This window comes from Leopardus geoffroyi, chromosome A3, assembly GCF_018350155.1.
Source record: "Leopardus geoffroyi isolate Oge1 chromosome A3, O.geoffroyi_Oge1_pat1.0, whole genome shotgun sequence".
In the NCBI taxonomy this organism is placed as follows: Eukaryota; Metazoa; Chordata; class Mammalia; order Carnivora; family Felidae; genus Leopardus; species Leopardus geoffroyi.
Window position 1 is genome coordinate 87,796,942 of NC_059336.1, and position 20,376 is coordinate 87,817,317.

At 52.6% G+C, this 20,376-nt stretch overlaps 2 protein-coding genes across 2 annotated transcripts in view; both read left to right on the forward strand.

The window, feature by feature from the left end:
- The window catches only part of VAX2 (ventral anterior homeobox 2), a 28,603-nt gene extending 18,824 nt beyond the window's left edge, over positions 1–9,779 (forward strand). Inside the window, exon 3 of the mRNA XM_045446403.1 lies at positions 9,101–9,779. Within this exon, the coding sequence (XP_045302359.1) occupies positions 9,101–9,547 (447 nt within the window). The 3' untranslated portion in view covers positions 9,548–9,779. The remainder of the gene's footprint in view (positions 1–9,100) is intronic.
- Positions 9,780–10,896: 1,117 nt separating this feature from the next.
- ATP6V1B1 (ATPase H+ transporting V1 subunit B1) overlaps positions 10,897–20,376 on the forward strand; it is a 28,771-nt gene continuing 19,291 nt past the window's right edge. Inside the window, exons 1-2 of the mRNA XM_045446399.1 lie at positions 10,897–12,350; positions 18,157–18,212. Coding sequence (XP_045302355.1) covers positions 12,233–12,350; positions 18,157–18,212 — 174 coding nt within the window. The 5' untranslated portion in view covers positions 10,897–12,232. The remainder of the gene's footprint in view (positions 12,351–18,156; positions 18,213–20,376) is intronic.

The window sequence follows — 20,376 nt, forward strand, 5'->3', positions numbered from 1 at the left end:
AAAGGCTTGGAGTTATAGGCAAACCAGAGCAATGAATATAGTGCTGACAAGAGAGAGCTGGCATATGCCAACAGGGGGCCTTCCAGATACGTCAGGCACTTTGGATGGAACATGGGAAAAGGCCAGAGAAATAGGAAGGAGGGGCATCCAGGATGCAGGGAGTTACTCGGGGCTGTTGGTGCGTGAGGGACCCTGCAGGAAAGGACGGTGAGGGGTTGGCTTGCTGGGAGCAAAGGTTCCAAGGAAGAGAAGAAATTGATCCAAAATTGGATAGGGGACTTCTCATTTCCCCCTCCTGGGCTTCTCCCCATCTTCCGTACGTGCCCTGCATCCCACTGTGCCTCAGAAGCTCTTGCTGGAGAGAAGGAGTCTGAACACCCCCTTTACTCAGGAATGCCTTCGCATTTTAACAATAATAAGCTTAACCCAAAGGAAAAGCTTTTGTAAAGTGAGCACCCCCTCTGCGCGAATGGAGGCATTTCAAGCTGGTAACAGAGACACATAATGATAACAATAATACTAATAATACCTAGTATTCACGGTGCGGAGGCAGGGCTCTAAGTGCTCTGCCTGCGGTAACTCACCAATGCCTCCCAACAACCCGATGATGTAGCTGCCTGTATTATCCCATTTTACAGAGGAGGAGAGGTTATGCCCAAGGTCATACAAAGAATACGCTCCAGAGCTAGGATTGGACAAGCAGTCTGGCATCTTTATGCCACCCGTAAACTGGCAACCATCCTGGGGCTTATAAAGAATGACTCGAGACCCTTAGTCAAGCAACAGCTCTGGTAGTTTAGCCTCATATATGAGGTAGCTCATGGATAGATGTATTACAGACATGACCAAAACAGGACTTACACAGGGTAGAGGTGAGGAAGGAGAGAGTGAGCAGGCAGACAGTCTGGAAGGGTGCGCTTCCTGGAGAAGGCTGTGGTGGGATATGCAGGGGTCCCTGCTGTGCCTGCTGCCGTGCTTCCCTTGGCACCCCCACTGCAATTCAGTCAGGACCGGCTGCTGTCCCGCAGGCCCAGGCCATCTCCACCTGGACCTGTTGTCTGGCAGAACCCCAAACAACACAGCAGATGGCCTAGGGCAGCGGGGGCCCTCCCTCCAGTGACACTCAGTCAGGAGGCTGGAAAGCCAGGCTCTGCCAGAGAGAGGGCTGCGGTGGCTGGGCCCGGCCAGAGCTCCTGGGGGGACATCAGGCATAGAGTCACCCCTCAATACCTGCCCCTCTTGTCCTATCTGCCCTCTGCCTAGCCTAGTTTTGCCAGCACACTCTACCCTGAAACTTTGCTCTCCAAAGGCACCTCAGATGCCCAGGCCAGCAGCTCCTTCCCTGTCCTCATCTTTCCCCTGCCCTGCCCCCTATACGCCCGACATTTATCTGCCCTTGGTGGTCAGGGCCAAGCCCCTCCTCTTCCAGGAAGACTTCTTGACTTCATCCCAAGAGACCCTTCCACATGTTTTGGTAAAGTGTGTGTGTGTGTGTGTGTGTGTGTGTGTGTGTGTGTGTGTACGTGGTGGGCACCAACTAGCACACACTTCCCAAGAACAAGAATGTGTCTGAAAGCCACATCTCCACTTCAGGCCTCCATGGGGAGCTCAGAACACAGCTGAGCAAACAGTGAGCCCTCAGTGAATCCTCAACTTATTGACTTGCTTACCGCTCCCCTTTCTTTTTCCCCCGTCCCCGGGGTCTTACAGGTAACATATGGTACAGGAAACCTCTGTTGAGACCTTCCCCTGTACCGGGCACTGCTCCAAGGGCTTGACGTGTCCTAACTCATTTATTCCTCTCACCACAATCTTATGGGAAGGGAGTGAGGTTTTCTCCAGACAGCACTTCTGACACCAAATGTGTGGTGTTTTCTAACACCAACAGCAACCAAGTCCCCCTTTCTCAATCACCAACTGGTACTCAAACTATTCAATTCAATTCTGACACTGGCTCCTGGAGTTAGCACAGACACTATAGGTTACAGCTCAGTCTCACAGGACAGTCCCACATCAGATGCCAGTTGCATGTCCCTGGGGCCACCTGTACTTCCGACTGGCCAGCTGAAACATTGGGGGTTCCCTCGTCTTCTTCCTCGGGCTTGTCAATTTGTTGGAATGACTTACAGAACTCAGGAAAACACTTTACTTTCCTTTACTCGTTTATTGTAAAGGATACAACTCAGGGGGGGACCTGGGTGGCTCAGTTGGTTAAGCATCCAACTCTCGCTTTTGACTTAGGTCATGATTTTGCAGTTTGTGAATCTGAGCCCTGCACGAAGCTCTTAGCTGGTGGTGTGGAGCCTGCTTGGGATTCTCTCTCTCTCCCTCTCCCTCTGCCCCTCCCCCTGCTTTCTCAAAATAAAGGAATAAACTTTAAAAAAGAAGGATACAACTTAGAAATAGCCAAATTTTTTTTGGGGGGGGGGAGGGAGAGAAATAGCCAATTGGAGAGATGCATACAGCAAGATGTTGGGGTGCGGGTGTTCAAGGAGCTTCTATACATTTTATGGATGTGCCACCCCCCAGAACTTCCTTGTGTTCAACCCAGAAGCTCTCTGAATCTCACTGTTCATGATTATTTATAACCCAGCCCCTCTCACCTCCCTGGGGAGCCAGGGTGGGGGTTCCAAACCTCTAATCACAGACGTGGTCTTTTTGGAACCAGTGCACATCCTGAACTATATAAGGTCCACCCTGAGTCACCTTGTTAGCATAAACTCAGGTGTACTTTAAAGGGGCTTATTATGAATGACAAAGGGCACTCCTGTCACTCAGGAAATTCCAAGGGCTTTAGGGGCTCTGTATCAAGAATGAGGAACAAAAGTCAAATATGTACATGTTTTAAATTTTTTTTAAGTAGGCTTCACACCCAGTACAGATCCCAACACACAGTTTGAATTCATCACCCTGAGATCAAGACCTGAGCTGAGTTCAAGACCTGAGCTAAGATCAAGAGTGGGACACTTAACCAACTGAGTCACCCAGGTGCCCCGAATATGTACACTTTTTAAATAACAGAATGCAGGACACCTGGGTGACTCAGCCAGCTGAGCCTCTGACTTGATTTCTGCTCAGGTCATGATCTCACAGTTTATGAGATTGGGCCTTGCGTCGGGTTCAGTGCACTGACAGAGTGGAGCCTGCTTGGGATTCTCTCTCTCTCTCTCTCTCTCTCTCTCTCTCTCCTTCTCTCTATACCCCTCCTGAAATTGTACTCTGTCTCTCCCTCTCAAAATTAATTAAATAAATAAATATTTTAAAAATACCAGAATAGGCCTTTATTATTTCTGTGTTAAAGAAAGGGAAACTGAGGCACAAAGAAATTAAATAACATGCTGAAAATTTAAAGCAGGAACATTTGGGGCACCTGGCTGGCTCAGTGGGTGGAACACGTGACTCATGATCTCGGGATTGTGAGTTTGAGCCCCATGTTGGGCACAGAGATTACTTAAAAATAAAATATTAAAAAAAATAAAAATAAAGTAGGCACATTCATTAGCTCACCAGATTAATCTTTATTTTTATTTTTTTAAATTTTTTTTTTAACGTTTATTTATTTTTGAGGCAGAGAGAGACAGAGCATGAACGGGGGAGGGGCAGAGAGAGAGGGAGACACAGAATCGGAAACAGGCTCCAGGCTCTGAGCTATCAGCCCAGAGCCCGACGCGGGGCTCGAACTCACGGACCGCGAGATTGTGACCTGAGCTGAAGTCGGATCTTAACCGACTGCACCACCCAGGTGCCCCAGATTAATCTTTATTAAAAGCTGGCTTTATGGGTAATATTATCCCCATTTCAGGAAACTCAGAAGGTTTATTAACTTGCCCTTGGTTATATAGCTAGAATTCTGTGGAATTCTCCATATATTCACCCATACGTTTGTTCAAAAATATTACTGCATACCTACTATATACTAGGTACTGTTCTAGGCACTGGGGATATATCAGAGAAAAAAATAGATCAGGCACCTAGCCTCAGGCAGCTTCCATTCTGCATGAGAAAGACAAATAGCATTTATTTATTTTAATGTTTATTCTTCTTTTTTGAGAGAGAGAGACAGAGTGTGCGTGGGGGTGGGGCAGACAGAGAGGGAGACACAGAATCTGAAGTAGGCTCCAGGCTCTGAAGTGTCAGCACAGAGCCTGACGAGGGGCTTGAACTCACAAGCTGTGAGATCATGACCTGAGACAAAGTCAGACGCTTAACCAGCTGAGTCCCCCAGGTGCCCTGACAAATAGCATTCAAAAGAGTGATGAGTACTATGAGGCAGATAAAATGTGATATGATAGAGACTAGGAATCTTTGGGGTCATCAGGAAAGGAGATGAATGACAGGGAAGAGACAGCCAGGACAAGCGCCAGAAGAGGAGTCAAGACACAGGGTAACAACTGTGAAGACCTGGAGGTGGGAACTAGCACAGAATATTCTGGAAGTGTCTGAAGGCCAGCGTGGCTGGAGTCAAAGCGTAATAGGGAAGGTAGGCGGCAGAGCATATAGTGTTTGGAGGCCATGATGAGGTGTTGAAGAGAGAGTGCCATGAGAGGACCAGCATTTTACAGAGCTCACTCTGGTCACCATCTGGAGAATGGTGAATGAGTGGATGAGGTGGGGGCCACTGCCATGTTGTCTTGAACTCTGAGTGATGGTGGAGGAGAGAAGTGAACTGATCTGAGATGTCACCTAATTTGGAGATAGAACTGTTAGGACTCGTTCATCATGACTTACGTGCACAGGGCAAAGGAAAGAGAAATGGTTTGGACTTGAACTGGTGAATGGTGAGAAGTGGTCAATGATGCCATGTAACAGGTTGAGAAAGCTGGGGAGGAGCAGGAAGGTGGGAGAGGAATCTGGAGTTTTGTTTTGCATCAGTTCAGTTTGAGATCCAAGTGGAGATGTCAGGAAGGTATGTCAGATATTTCTCCGGGGGCTGGTGTTTCTCTGATTTTACCTAGGAGTCTTGGTCAGGGCTCTTTTGTGGGAAAGGTAAGAGATTCCTTCAAGTGTGCTCAAATAATAGAGGGATTCCTAAGGGATAGAACAGGAGGCACAATCTTGTGTAAGTCCAAGAACAGGGACCACGGTGTAGCCAGGCCTCATAGGGACCGACCGAAAGCTGAAGACCATGTTGGATCCCAGGACTTCAACATCACATGCAGCTCTCCCCCTAGTGCTCTCCTGAATATGCCCCCAACTGCTCTCCAAGTGATTGCCTCCCTGTCTGTGTCCACTTCTCTTCCTCCTGCCAACCAGCATCTTTACCCCCTTCCTGGACATCAAGAGGGTCCTAATCCAGACAGAGAAAATGAGGACTTACTCAGGACCCGTTCTCACTGCATATCTCTTCCTTAACCACTATGTGCCCAGTTAAGTTGTCTGCATTTTTATTATTTTTTTAATGCTTATTTTTATTTTGAGAGAGAGGGAGTGGTAGAGACAGAGTGAGAGAGTGGGGGAGGGGCATACAGAGAGAGAGAGAGAGAGAGAGAGAGAGAGAGAGAGAGAATCCCAAGTAGGCCCCACACTGTCAGTGCAGAGCTCCATGCGGGGCTCGAACTCACAAACAGTGAGATCATGACCCAAGCCGAAATCAAGAGTCAGATGCTTAACCGGAGCCACCCAGGTGCCCCAAGTTGTCTGCACTTTTAATGAGAACCCCCCTTATAGGACCTGGTGCGCAGAACCATGAAGCCTTCCCTTCCCACCACTTAGAAAGTTCTGCAGGCTGAAGTGTCCTTCGGATATACGGACAGGGACCCAGGCAGAATGCAACTGATCTCTGGGCCTGGCCTTGCCCAGACCCCCAGGCTGTGCATTACAGGGAGGCCCTAGAGTGCAAGGAAGGGGTCTCAGAGGGATCTAGTTCTTGGACACACCAGAATAACTCCCACCCCCCACCCCAGAGTGGCATGTGCTCTTCTCCATATCTGAGAACAAGGATAGTCCCACTTAGTCTAGTTCTCCTTGTTTTTATACTTTATCACCATGCTTTGTTTCAAGGAAAACATGTGGTGCTTAATTAAAGCAGTGTTTCTCAAAGTATGGTCTGCAGACCACCTATATGTAGGACCGCTGGGGTTCTCATTAAAATACAGATTCTGGCTTAGATTCCATGCTCAGCCCCCAGGCTCCAGTCAGAGTTTCTAGGAAAGACCTGACAACCTCTATATTAACCTCTGTATAACCTCAAACTAGATTGACCACATTAACCACATTGCTTAAAAGACTTCAGTGTCTCCAGGCACTTTGCTAAATCCATGATTATAGCTCATTGAGTGATTACAACAAACCTATGAGGAGGCATGATTATAATCCCCATTTTACAGATAAGGAAACTGAGGTACAGAAAGGTTAAGGAACTTGCCCCATGCCATTCCAACTAATTAAGGAGAGAACCATAATTGACTCCAGGTTTGTCCGACCTCAGGATCTTTTCCACTATCTTGTTTGCTACTTCTACCAAAACACTTACTGTCTTGTAACACTTACTGACCTGTCCATTTCCTCCACTACTGGTGTCTGAGACCCATAGAGTTTTAGGTATTCCTGTTTTTTCAGCACCTGGCAATGCCTACACCTATTGGATGCTTGCTGTTCATGTGTTGTATGAGTGACCACAGTCAGAGCAGGAAACAAGAAAAGAAGATGTGGCAGTAGACGAAAGAAAGGTGGGAGGCTGGCCCCAGGACTCCCCTCATTCTGCTGGCATGAGGGACTTTTTTAAGGCCAGGCTCCCAGGATCCAGGCTGAGGACAAACTGCTAAGTCCCAATACTGACAGCATCACCACTTGGCTTGGATAAGAGCAGCTCTGATTCTTCAGCAATTGTCCTCAGCCCCTTACCCATCACCTCTGCCCCAAGATGGCTTCTTCCAGAACAACGGAATAGGCGGTACCTTCCAGATTACAAAAACCAGGGCCATCCCAGATACACAAGTGCCATTCATAGGAATGTGCCCACAGTCACAGGAAGCAGCCTCTTAGAGATTCATGCCATTTCCAAATCAACAAGGAGGCTTGGGATTTAACACCAACCATGAGCCCAAAGAGGGTGATGGATGATCTCCCAGAAAATACCTCCCTAGTCCGGGCAGCCAGTTGAAAACCATGGCTCATGGACCACGGTGTGGTCCGGCAAGGAATTAGGGGGTGAAAGGTACCAAGCATTCACTGAGTTCCAGGGGAACCAGGAGAGGGAGGAGGCAAGATGCAGCCCACAGGAAGACCACAGAAGGGCACCAAGAAGACAAGCAGAGGCCAAAGTCTCCGAAAGTGTGCTTCTGGATAGCACCCCGGCCTACCCAGCATGCAAATGAACTGGGCCTTGAAGGACCTGTACCCAGATTTAACCCTGAGAGAGGGTGACCCCTGTGGTGGAACTGAAAGCTTCCTAGAGGAGAGGGATGAGCCCAGAGGCTTTGAGCCTGTCTCTCACTCAGTTTGTCCCTTGTTTGGTGAGCCTTATGAATCAGCCCTGTAGGGACTATGGGACTCATGGTAGGAGGTAGACGGGCAGGGTGCCTCTCCCCAACCTTTGCAGTTCTAGCACCTTCCATCACAGTTCACAGATTAGAATCACACACAGAACTTAAAAAAAAAAAAGGATACATAGGCCCCTCCCCCTAGAGATTTAGTGAGTAGGCATGTGGCATGGGCATTGGGATTTTGAAAAACATGACTCCAGATAATTTTAAAATGCAGCCCAAATTGACAAGCCCCAATGTAGCCCCTAAGGGCCTAAGACATAGGCCTGCCAAATCCCAGCCCCTGCCTCACTTCCTCTCCAGGAGCCTCCTCCTCCCAGAGCCAGCCATATCCACCCTGTCTTGTACCCCTGGAGCTGCAGAAGGACAAGACACTTTGCAAAAGCTTTGTCATTCCTTATTGGTCACACTCCTTATTACTGCCACTCCCTTTGTTGCTGGGAGTGGGTTAATGCCACCATCCCACTGGACCCTCAGCTTCCCCAGGACAGGAATCATGACTTCTGGGCCTGTCCTCTCCCACTAGTTCAGAGCTGTGAACAGAGAAGGGAGCAATAAATGATGCCTCCAATTCAGGGAGGGCCAGGCACCACGTGAGGCCCTCTACCTGGACTTCCTTATCTGATCCCTGCGACAGCCCAGGTATTTTTGTCCCCATTTTTGAGATGAGAAACTGAGGCTGGGGAGTTCATGGGGTGGTGCCTAGGTCCTAAAAGGGTGGCTGCTCACCGGGGCAGAGAAGCCAGGGGGGCTTCCCAGCAGGGGAGGGAATGCAACCACACGCAGAGCCACTTTCCCAAGGATCTGGTGGGAGGAGCAATTGAATTCCGGGAGTGACAAACATAGAGGGTTTTCTTCTTTCCAAATGCTTCCTTCAACCATATTTGGCTGCCTGTCCCTTGGCCTTCCCTTACTGCTATTTCCTTCAAATGTCACCTCTTCAGAGAGGCTATTTTTATCACGCATTAATAAGCTAGTCCCCTCCCCGGCCACTCCCCTCCTTATCCTGCAGACTTTTTCCAAACCAGTGCCTCTCAAAGGGTGGTTCTTGGGCTGCTGTGCACCCTGTTCTGTCCCCAGCAAACTCTTATCTGTCTAGGACAGGTTAAGTGCAGAGATGGAAGTGTAATCCATTTTCATTGTATTTGACAAAAACATTGGTCCACAACAGACTGGAAAACTTTAAAAAGTGGTTCCTCGGCACAAATAATTTGAGAGATGCTGTTCAAAGCACTCAGAGCCACCTGACAGTCACAGCTGTTTGTTTTCATTTCCTGTGCACCATCCGCCTCCCTGTCTGTGCCGTCCCCTCCACATCAAGGATTCCCTCCACTCTCGTCACTGCTGATTCCCCGAGTCTAGAGCAGCACCCAGCAGGCAGCAGGCACTAGAGGGCGAGGGGCCCTTACTGGTTCACCCAGAGCAGGCTGGTGTGGAGAGACCTTAATGACACTCTGAATACTCTTCTTCCCCCTTTCACTCCACCCTTACTCCCCCCACTCTCTGGACCCTTGTCCTCCACTCCCTTCCTCTTCTTTTCTCCTCCCACCTGCCCCCACTTTGCTTTGCCTGTCCCCTCTCCCTTCCCGACACCCCTCCCTGTCCTCCACCCCAAGGTGAAGGTCTGGTTCCAGAACCGCCGCACCAAGCAGAAGAAAGACCAGAGCAGAGACCTGGAGAAGCGGGCGTCCTCCTCGGCCTCCGAGGCTTTTGCCACATCCAACATCCTGCGGCTGCTGGAGCAGGGCCGGCTGCTGTCTGTGCCTAGGGCCCCCGGCCTCCTGGCGCTGACCCCTGGCCCACTGGGCCTGCCTGCCGGCCACAGGGGCACCTCACTGGGTGACCCCAGGAACTCCTCCCCGTGCCTCAACCCACTGACCTCAACGTCGGCATCCCCACCCCTGCCACCCCCTCCACCGGCCCTCTGCTTTTCCACTGCCCCACTCCGGGACCTGTCTGCCTGCTATGAACTGGGCTCCTCGGCCTTCGCGCCCTACAGCAGGCTAGAACGGAGAGTGGGCAGCCCCAGCGGCAGCGGCGGTGACAAGAAAGCCAACATTTAAGCCTCCACCTCCCTGCGACACCGAGTCCCCAAGCACGGCACCACCCCTGCCTCCCCTGTCCCATGGACTGCCCTGAGCAGGCTCCCAGAGAGGCGGGCAGCCTCACATCTGGCCCCACCTGCCTTTCAACTCAGAGACTGTTGCCCAGAAGGCCTTGGTCCCGCAGCTTGTGTGTGCGAGTGCAGTGTGTGTGTGTGTGCCTCTCACTAAAATAAAAGGAAAACAATGACAAGAAGGGAAACAGAGTCTCCACAGCACTACCACTGCCCCTCGATCCCATCCCTCCCTCTCCTCACCGGGAAGGAAAATGGGCTGAGCCAGGAGACCTCTAATGGGAGGGAGCAAAAACTGGAGCCATGTTCACAGTTACGGGGGATGGGGTACCACGCTCCTACTCCCAATTAGAGCTTCTGCCTGGGCATTGCAAAGCCCATGATAGCCACATGGACGCTTCTGCTGGTTAAGCATTGCTCTTTGCAAGCTCCTCTTCGAAACATAAAAATATTTGAAAGGTAGAAATGTCAAATTCTTCAAGAGGGTAGACAATGACAGGTGCCTGGGTGGCTCAGTTGGTTAGGCCAGGCTGTTAAGCAACTCTTGGTTTCGGCTCAGGTCATGATCTCATGGTTCAAGAGGTCCAGCCCCACACTGGGTACCCTCCCCCTCACCCCAACAGCATGGAACCTGCCTGGGATTCTCTCTCTCCCTCTCTCTCTGCCCCTCCCTGGGCTTGCTTGCATTCTCTCTCTCTCTCTCTCTCTCTAAGTAAATTAAAAACAAAGTAAATTAAGTAAATTAAAAACAAAGTGGGGGGGGCGCCTGGGTGGCTCAGTCGGTTGAGCAACCGGCTTCGGCTCAGGTCATGATCTCACGGTTTGTGAGTTCAAGCCCCAAGTCGGGCTCTGTGCTGATGGCTCAGAGCCTGGAGCCGGCTTCTGATTCTGTGTCTCCCTCTCTCTCTGTCCCTCCCCCACTCATGCTCTGTCTCTCTCTGTCTCAGAAATAAACATTAAAAAAAGAAGGAGGGTAGACAATGAAAGGTGAGATCAGGATCTAGAAGAGAGACAGAGAATGGATATAAGAGGTAAATCCAGGCAAGATCCCACATGCCTAAGAGGGCATGCTCATCACAATCCCCACAACACAAAGCACTTTTTTTAAAAAAGTGTGGTTTTTTCCCCTCAAGTAAGACACTTGTATTTAACTTTTCGTTTTGCAATGACCGTGGATTTACGGGAGGTTACAAAGATACTTTAGAGAATTCCTTGTACCCTCCACCCAGTTTCCCCCAATGGTTACATCTTCCATAACCAAAGTGTAATATCAAAACCAGGAAATTGACATTGGCACTGTGTGTGTGTGTGTGTGTGTGTGTGTGTGTAGTTCCCTGTCATTTTGGCCCCTGTGTAAGATCTGTGGAACCGCCACTGCGATCAAGATGTAGCACTGCCTATTACCACAAAGCTCTCCCCTTCATAGTCACCCCTGACCCACGAGACATCTTTGAAAGAATGGAAATCGTGAGAGAGGGCCCAGGGACCAGAAATGGGTCCTCAAATCCGAGGCCAGAGGTGAGATTTCAACTCCATTCGGGAAAAAAGACGGGCACAGTCTGTTCCAGTCTGCTCTTGGAAACACGTTTGGTTTCAGATTGGCTGTCCTTAGTCACCCAGACAGGGATCCCCAGACAACTGTGCTTCCTCCCTTCCCTCTGCACTGGCAGTATAGTTTGGGGAGGTGCTTAGAAATGCCAGGACATCCTGAGTCTGGAATAAAACATGGGGTGACCAGGGCAGACCTTGGGTTCAGCCCCTAGTGTCTACCTTGCCTTGTCCAGCAGACCTGTGCCACACACAACTCCTTTAGCCACTCACACAAAGAGGGTTCCTCCATTTGTACTTTCTGTTCTGGGCTGAAAAATGTCAGGACAGACCTGCCCCATGAGACCGTACAGGTGAAATATAAAGAGGTAAGACAGAGTCCTCTGCCCAGATGGAGAGAGACCTGCCCTGCTTCCCTGGGAGTTCTGGATACTGTGAGAGAGAAAGGCTTAAAGAAACCCAAGTCTGATGCAGGAGACAAACTCAGTTCTTTGGGGGCTCAGAGCCTAGCAGCAGTGACAAGAGAGAATTCTCCAAAAGGGCATGACAAAGGAAAGACACCACATATGTGGTGAATCAGGAGTGCTGAGAAGGCTTCCTGTAGGAGGTGGCACTGAAGTTGGCACAAGAATGATCCTCTATAGATGTTCAAGAAAAAAAGGTGATGATTGAATTGTGCAGGGGAAGAAGTATGTAGGTATGGTTAGGGCAAGGGGTACAGGGTGAGGGCAGGTCAGGGGGAGAGGGGGCCATAAGGAAAAGATGTGGAGAGAGGGCAGCCTGCCAGAAACTGCATGTGGTGGGGAGAACAGGATGAGATGTGGTATGGAGCAAGGGCCTGTGAGAGCGCCTGAGGTTCCAGGGGGAGGAGCTGAGTTCACACCAGCACCTCCCAGATCTGGAAGAGCTCCAGGGCCAGAGGCTGGTTTCCCTGTTTACAGTCAACTCCTGCAGGAGAGGAGGGGTGAGGGGAGGGGTGGCCACAGGGGCAGTCTGGTAAGCTCACTCCGGCTCCAGCTGGGCCCGTAGTGTTGCACTCACCACCAGCAGGCTCAGGCACTCGGGTCTGGCCTGCCACCTCGCCATGGCCACGAAGGCAGACGGTAGGCCCGGGGGGCTCCCCAGCGGTGGCTGTGACCTGGGCATAGCCCAAGAGCACATGCAAGCGGTCACCCGAAACTACATCACCCACCCCCGTGTCAGTGAGTACAAATCCCCAGAGGGTGAGGTTGGGGTGGGCTGCTGGGTCCCCAGGCTCTGCTTCTCAGGCTCAGGGAAAGGGGAGGACCGAGACTGAGGAACACCAAGGGGGCTCTTGGTCCAGCAGAGTGATGTGGTGGACTGCCTGGATGAGGAGCGACCTCTACAGATGGAGGGATGGGGTCCCCAGCTCAGGTTACCCCAGCGGAGAGGGCAGGGGTGTCCTTGCAGGAACCTCTCGGTCATCACCCTTATCCTGCACTGAGACCCCAAGTTCAGAGAGAGCTCCCCACGGGCCCAAGTGTGTGTTTGTGATACACGCTCCTGTGTGAATATGTGCATGTTTGGAGTACGAGCATGTGTACCAGAACATTCAGCGTGAGGAAATGTATGATCAAGTGTTCTTAGGGAATATGTGCGGCAAGGCCAAGTATGTGCATTTTCAGGATGGAGAAATACATAACACTGTGTGTGTCACGTCAGTGGGCACATGTCATGTGTGCCTTACACGTGTCTGTGTGTATAATGCAGGGGAAGGATGTGTGTGCTCCCCCACTCGGGTGCGGATATGTGTAAATATGTGTGTGACAGCTTGCATGTGTGTATGATCAGAGTGAGGAAATGTGACAGTATATGTGCATACTTTTACATTCGGACTGAGGGTGAATGTGTGTGTATGTGCACGAGTGTGCATGCTCATGGGGACAACATGGGTATGCGGTCAGGTGATGTCTTATGTCTGTGTATGTACAGTTGGGGGAGGGTGAGTGCCTGGCATGGCCATGGGTGCTGGATTATTTACCCTTGTAGGCTTCCTAGGTGTGCCCAGATGTCTGGGGCACAGAAAGCGGTGAGGTTCTGAGGACCAGAGGGAGAGCCCCCTCCATCTGTCCTTGCCAAGGTCATTCTCCAATTCTCAGATTCTCAGACAGCCCCACACTGGAGTAAACTGGCCCGGCCAGCACCAGCCAAGCAGAGCCAGAGGCTCCTAACAGGGTGTGTATGGAGAGAAGCTGGCCCTCTCTAGTTACCTAGGCCATAGTGGGAGTGACCTGACGGGGCAGCTTCAAGCTAGGTCTGCATTGAATGAAGTTGGCACCCACCCAGAACAGAGCAAGCACAGAGGGGGCAGGTCCAGAGAGGGCAGGTCTGGGGTGCTTAGGAGCAGAGCAGGGCGTGAGCAGGCACCTCCAGAGGCCTGAGGCAGGCACTGAGGGGTGGAGTGCATTCCAGCAAGGAGAAACTGAGTGAGACCGGATGTACCAAGGAGGCCCTGCAGGCCCTGCATCTTGGAGGTATGGGGGAGGGCAGAGATCCAGATTCTCCCCTGGGGCAAAGCAGGGGTCACGAAGGCCCAGAAATTAGCAGTGACTGGAGCCCCCTGGAGTCCAGAGCTCAGGCCTGGAGACCTGAGCCCAGTTGTCTCAAGTTGTCTAACTCTCATCCAGACCCAAGTGATGGCCCACCCCTGCGGGACCCTCCCCCCCCATCACTCCCTTCAGTGTGCCCTCCCAGGGACCCTGTGGGTGCAACCTCACCCCAGGGCCTCCTGCAGCCAGTTCCCTCCAGCCACGACCTTATTTAGAGTCAACAAGCCCTGGAGATTTGACCCAGACTGGAACCCAGGGGTGTCAGCGCCCCCATGCCTGCTTGTGTGTCACTCCATGTGGACCCCACCCAGGTGAATGTGTCACACCCAACAGCTGACCCAGAGACCAGGGTCTGCAGAGGGGGAGCCCCTCCACCACGACTCTGCTCCGTGTGTTAAAGATGTTCCCGCAGTGACAAAGGCTACCTGTGCTTTTGCTGCATACTAGTGTCCTCACAGGGCACCCCCAGGGGCCAGCCCCAGCCTGACAGCCTCCACCCCTCGGAGCATACTGAGTTCCTCAGGGTGCTTCTGCACCCACAGCTTTCTCTGTTTCCACCTTCCGCCTCTGGGGTCTGAGGGATTTCCTCTCTGAGGGGTGAGGACCAAAACCTAGAGCTGCTACCCTCAGTTGGCTGGAGGCAGGACTCCTGCCCTGGCCTCCTACCTGAGCACTGTATGCGCTCTGGGCAGGAGAACTTTATGCAGAGACAGAAAGAGCCCAGGAGGAGAGCTGGGGATCCCAGGGGGACAGGGGATGTGGCATCTGGCTCCCAACTCCAGGGCTTCCTCAGTCATAGATGCGGTGAGTCCAATAGAAGGCTTCCTGGAGGAGGAAGTGAACCAAACAGGCCTGAGGCATTAAGGGTGATTTCACTGCAGTGGCTGAGGGAATGGGCTAGAAGGGAGGGGGCAGGGTAGAATAAAGTGGGGAGTGAACCCTAGCAATATCCACCCTGGGCAGAAAGGAATGCCTTCTCCTCCTTCAGAGCTAGAACTCTCTCCCTGAGGGGAGGCAGCAGCTTGGGGCTTCATCCATTGTGTGGGGCAAAAGATGCTAGGTGGGGTGGGAGGGAAGGGGGGAGGGGAATAGTGCGCAGCAGGAGCAAAGGACTGATGTCAGGCTGTCAGCCCTGCTGGAGGGACAGAGCCTGGTCAGATGATCACCCAGAGGCTGGAATGCCAAACCACTGAGGCAGGCTTTGCCGCCTGCCTCAGTTTCCTCAACTGAGAGGCCAGGAAGGTCACACTGAGTTTCACCGGGCAGGGTCTTGGGCTGATTCTAAGAAGCCTGGTCTTCCAGCCCCTGCCCTCCCTCCCCTAATCCCTCTGGAGGGGATCAGGGAGGAGGTGCGGGACCTACTGCCCCGGGCTTGCCCCCACCCCCACCTCACGCATGGGCGCCTGGCTCAGCCGGCTCCCAGGACGCTGCAGGTGTGGCTGGGCAGGCCCTAATTAGTGGGCTGCATGGAGCCCCGCTGAGCCTTTGACCAGGAAGGCAGTGGGGAGATGGGGGCAGGGAGGGGCTCCAGGCCTGCGGCCCTAAGTGCAACCCAAAGTGTCAGCTGGGACAATGGAGAAGGGGAGGGGGCAGAGCAGAGGGAGGGAGTGTCTGCAAAGTCTCAGGAAGGCCTATTGAGGGAGTGCCCCTCAGAGGTCTTCTGGGCCAGCCCACTGCCTCCAGCACTACCCCCACCTTTCACCTCTCCAGGGTTGAAGGGTATGTCCCAAGGCTGGGGGAGTGCCACAGGATGCAGACTGACTTGTGGTGTGCCCCAGGAGAAATCAGCCAACTTCTGGGCCTTAATTTGCCACTGCATGCAATGGACACAATCAGCTGGGGGTGGATGCAAACAAAAGGCCTGGCTTCATGTCAAGGACACTTTTGTTGCCTAGCCACCACCTTGGCGGTGTCCAAACTAGACAGCTTCTAAGAAACGATATGGTCTAGTCTGACTGGGGAGGCACAGAGTTCTAGTCTGAGGGGAGAGACATGATCCATCTCATTTAGGACTGACAAGCTGGAGAACAGGATGCCTTCTACAGTGGCATGGCTGAGGGCTGTGGCACTTCAGTGGGGAGCAGAGCCAGTGGCTGCCGGAGTCAGTTAAGGGCAGGGCACTGAAGGACGTGAAAAGTCCGGTGATAAACAGAAACAGCCACAGTGGGGTATCTGCAGTGAAAGGTCTAGGCTGTGGAGTGATGGACTCCTCCAGCAAGCATTTGGGAAGTCTACTAGAGCGAGGCCCTAGGGCTCTGGAAATCCAGAAAGGCGGCTTATAGCTGAGGCTGGTGGGATAAGATAGAGGCTTACAGACCACACGCTGGGCACCCAGCCCAAGGGCCCGGCCAGCAAGCAGCACTTTGTCCTGGCCCCTAGGCTACTCCCTGCCACTCACTGCTGCCCTCCCAAGGTAGAGCTATTGGATGTCCAGGTTAACAGGCTTCCTTCGACAGAAGCTGTGAAATGTGGGGAACCGCTGGGAAGGAAGAGAGGAAGTTGAAAGACCCGTCTCCTAGGTAGAACTGGAAAGTGTTCCCTGGGGCTTTCTGGACCTTGGGCTCCTTCCCGTCCCACACTCTCACCTCCCATCCAGCCTACCCACTCTGCATCTTGCTTCTGCCATCTCAGCCCTTTTGGCTGGTCTGTTATTTTCTCTATAGGGCCAGCAAGAGGCTTGTCCCAGAGCTTTTTAAAATGAGGCTCTGATCCAGTCTACCTGGTCCTGTGGGGTGGCCTAGAGAGAAGCCAGGTTGGAGAGTGCAAGGAGAGGGTGGAAGGTGGAGAAAGGAAGTCAGCAATGGAGCCCGACTTGCCAGAAGTTGGGCTGTGAAGGGCAGCAGCTTTGGAAGGACTGGGGCAGAGGGAGGGTTTTAAGATGGGAGATACCAGAGTTGCATGATGGAAGGGGCACAGAGAAGGAGGCACTGGCCTTCGGCCCTAGGGAGTAGTCATCTCTGGGGTCTGGGCCTCAGGACCAGGAGAGGCTGGCCTAGAGGGAAGGTTGGATACCTCCTCTATGGGAACTCGGAGGAAGCTGAAGGAGTTCCCCTGCTCCAGGCCCAAGCCCTAGAAGAATGGATCTTCTGGCGCCTCTTGTTCTTGAGTTTTCCTAACAGTCCATAAGCTCAGAAGAGCCTTGCAAATATCCCCGCAGGGATCACCTTGCCCAGTCATCATCCTAGCCCATGCCCTGGTGAAAGGAATGCAGATCAGACAAAAACAGGGGGATGATCACTGAGCCCCATACTGGGGAAGGTGTGAGCTGGGGGCATTTAGTTTTCCTTGGTGTGGGGTGACTTGGCACCAGACTTGTATGAAAGCATGAGGGCTGGAAGCCAATGTGGTTTGACGGGAAGCAAGAGGTGGGGTCCCAGCCCCAGCTCTGCCACAAGCATGTTGGGTGACCCTGGTGTAGGTTTTCACCCTTCTGGACCCCATTCTCCTCCCCTTTTGAAAAGAGGCTTAGACCACTCTCTTCCCTTTGATGTCCTTCCAGTGAGTGACTCAGTGACCTCACGGACACTCTGGCCATCCTGCCATGCCACAGTCTCGTGGTCTCATTCGTGCTTCACAGGGACCCCAGGGAAGAGCTATGTCTCCCAGGTTGTAGTTGAGGGAGAGTCCCAGGATCTCTCAGCCAGCCCCTAGCAGAACCAAGATAGGCTTCCTGTCTGCCAGTCCATGGCTTTCCTACTGGGGTCCCCAACACTGGAGTTTGGGGCTCCCCAACACTGGAGTTAGAGGCTCCCTGTAAGCTGAGCTCATTTCCCCATTTGTGGATCTCTCCAGCCACTAGGGCTGGGACATTCTACTTCTTCCTCTTTCCTTGTCACTCTCTCCCCTCTCCCACAGGCACCCAGGGAGCCCAGGTTGTCCAGGCAGGGACTCTGGCTGGTTTTTCTCACCCATGCATGCACCAGCCCCCACCCCTCACACACCCAGACATGCTCACATGCACCATGCTCAATGAGTGTCAGGTGATGGAGGGAAGTGTGGTCCTGGTGGGGGGCAGGGAGGGCAATTCTCTACCCATTTCTAGCTGGGGGCCAGAAGCTTTTGGAAAATGTTGTGGGTCAGAGATGTAAGATGGGGGCTGAGGCCAGAGGGGAAGCAGCCTCAAGATAAGAAAGACCTCTTCGTAGTTGAGAGGGGAGGGGAGGATTCTGAGGGGCCTCTGCCCTTGCCCTGGCCCTCCCCCCAGCCTCCTGCAGGTGTCCAAGCCAGCAGGGAGCCCTGCGGGCAGGGGCATGACCCTTACAGCAATGGTGGCTGGCCCTGTCACAGCTAATGACCCTGACAGCCCAGACTGGGAAGGGGGTGGGGGTGGTGCATACAGGGAGAGAAAGCAGAAGATGCTTCTGTGTGTGTGTGTGTGTGTGTGTGTGTGTGTGTGTGTCTGGGTGTGAGACCTCACCTACCTCCACTCCTCCCCCAGCCTACAGGACAGTGTGCAGCGTCAATGGGCCCTTGGTGGTGCTGGACCAGGTCAAGGTAAGATTCTTCCATATCTTCCCAGGCACCACGGCCAAATCCCAGGGCTCCCCAGCCCCGGGTGCAGATCTCTTCTAAATTGCCCTACCTCTAGCTGTCCGCCATGGGCCCATCTGTCCCTTCTAATTCCCTGTCCCCCATCCCCACACTCTTCCTCCCCAGCTGTCTCCCCCACCACCCTGGGTTTCCCTTCCTGCCTTTTCAGTGTCCCCCTCTGCCCGCTCTGGGCCCTCAGAGACCACTCTTTACTGCCAAGGGCCTGGGGGATCTGGGCTATTGTGCCTCCTTCTACAACGGTGGAATGGTTGTATTGAACTTCCTCACAAAGCTGGACTCTTCCACCTGCTGCTCCCGTGGGTCTTCTTTTAAAAGAAAGAGAAGGCAGAAGAGCCATGCCAGCTAACTTTTCTCCAGAGCTCAAGGTTTTCAGAGGCTTTTGGACTATCTCAGCCTGGGAACCAGCAGCGTGGGTGGGAAGTGAAGCGGGCCTCACGGAAGGAGATGGGATGTGGGCTCCTTTGTGTCCCCTGGGGCACCGCAGGACCAGGGCAGACTGACGGCATTTTGAGTTTGGGGTTGGGGATTCTTAAGGCATAAAGGGCCCTGCAAAGGTGCCAGATCACTCTGCTGTCCTCCTTCCACCCAACAGTTCCACCTCCCAGGCTCCCACCAGACACCACCCTCCCCAGCCTGGAAATCTGGGGCCACCCTTGATCCCTCCCTTCCTGGACCCCATCTGTCAGTATCAGTGATCTATCAGCAACCTCCTACCCCACTGCTCCCTGATTATAGCCATGGTCTCTGGATCCCCAGCCTGGTGCCCTGCCATCCTCCATGCTGCCCCCCTGCAGCATTGACCCCTTTGCTCCCCTGCTTCAAACTCACCTAGCATGCACAGCACCTTCACCTTATAGGCCCCACATTCTGTAAGGGTCCCTCCACACTTTTCCACTCTCACGATGCATCCTCTCCTTCCCCGACGCCCACTGTGCCACTACTTGGAAACCCACCCTGCCTCTGCACGGAGCTGCCTTTTGATGTCTCTAGGCCTTTGCTCCTACTTTTCCCTCTGCCTCTCCAACTACCTTTCCTCCATACCCTTTCTTCCTCTGACTCCTCCCCAAGGCTAGCTGAGAGGTCACTTCTTCTGGGAGTTTCACCCAGGCCCCTGGACAATGAGCCTGTCCCTCCTCTCCCTCTTCTGTACTGTCTTGTTGGCAGCATCCATCAAGGCATCGATCGGATCACCACCTGGCCACATGTCTCCTCCCTGCCCCCACAATGTCTCTCCTATTGGACATTACTCTTGAGCCCCCGGAGTCCCATACCGCACTTTTACGGAACACCCAGTCCATTGTAGGTGCTCAGTTTGTTCAGAGGAAGGGTGAGTAAGTGAATGAGATGAATGAATGAGTAAGTGTTAGAATGACTAAACCAGACCCTCTCGTTTCTGGAAACCAGATCCCAAGTTCATAGAGACCTTACTGTCTGACCCACTAGTGCTGGGAATGCCCTGGGAGGAAGTGTGATGGAGTGGTTATGCATGTATGCACAGGGCTCACAAGGTCTGATTCAGACCTCTTCTGTTTTCACCTCAGCTCCATCTAGCTACCTCCTACTAGCTACCTGACAACCCTAGATTGGCAGCATCAGCACAGAACTCGTTAGAAATACAGGTTCTGGGGCCCCTACCCCGGACCAACAGAATCAGGAACTCTAGAGAGCTGGGGAGATACAGAAGTCAGACTTTAAAAGCCCTCCAGGTGATGTGATGCTTCCTGAAGTTTGAGAAGCAGCTGTTTAGGTTTTCAGATCCTAGTTTCCTCATCTAATATAGAAGAGAGTTGTTGTGAGGATCAAATCAGATAAATGTATTTTTACTATTCCTCCTTGAGAACAGCTAGCGTTAGCTCTGCCTGGAAGACAGAAATGCTAATATGCTGGAGTAAACAGCTGGTGCCATCTGCCGCCCCCACTCATAGTATGGAGAGTCAGTACCTATGACATCCACTTTCCCAACTATAAAATGGGGCTAGACTGGGAAACGAGATAGACCCCCAGACCTATGGTTCTGCGATTATTGGATGCATCTCTCTCATAGAACAGAGTAACTGGGTGATGGAGATACCCAGGGAACCCTGGACTTGCAGAGGGCAGGAAAAGA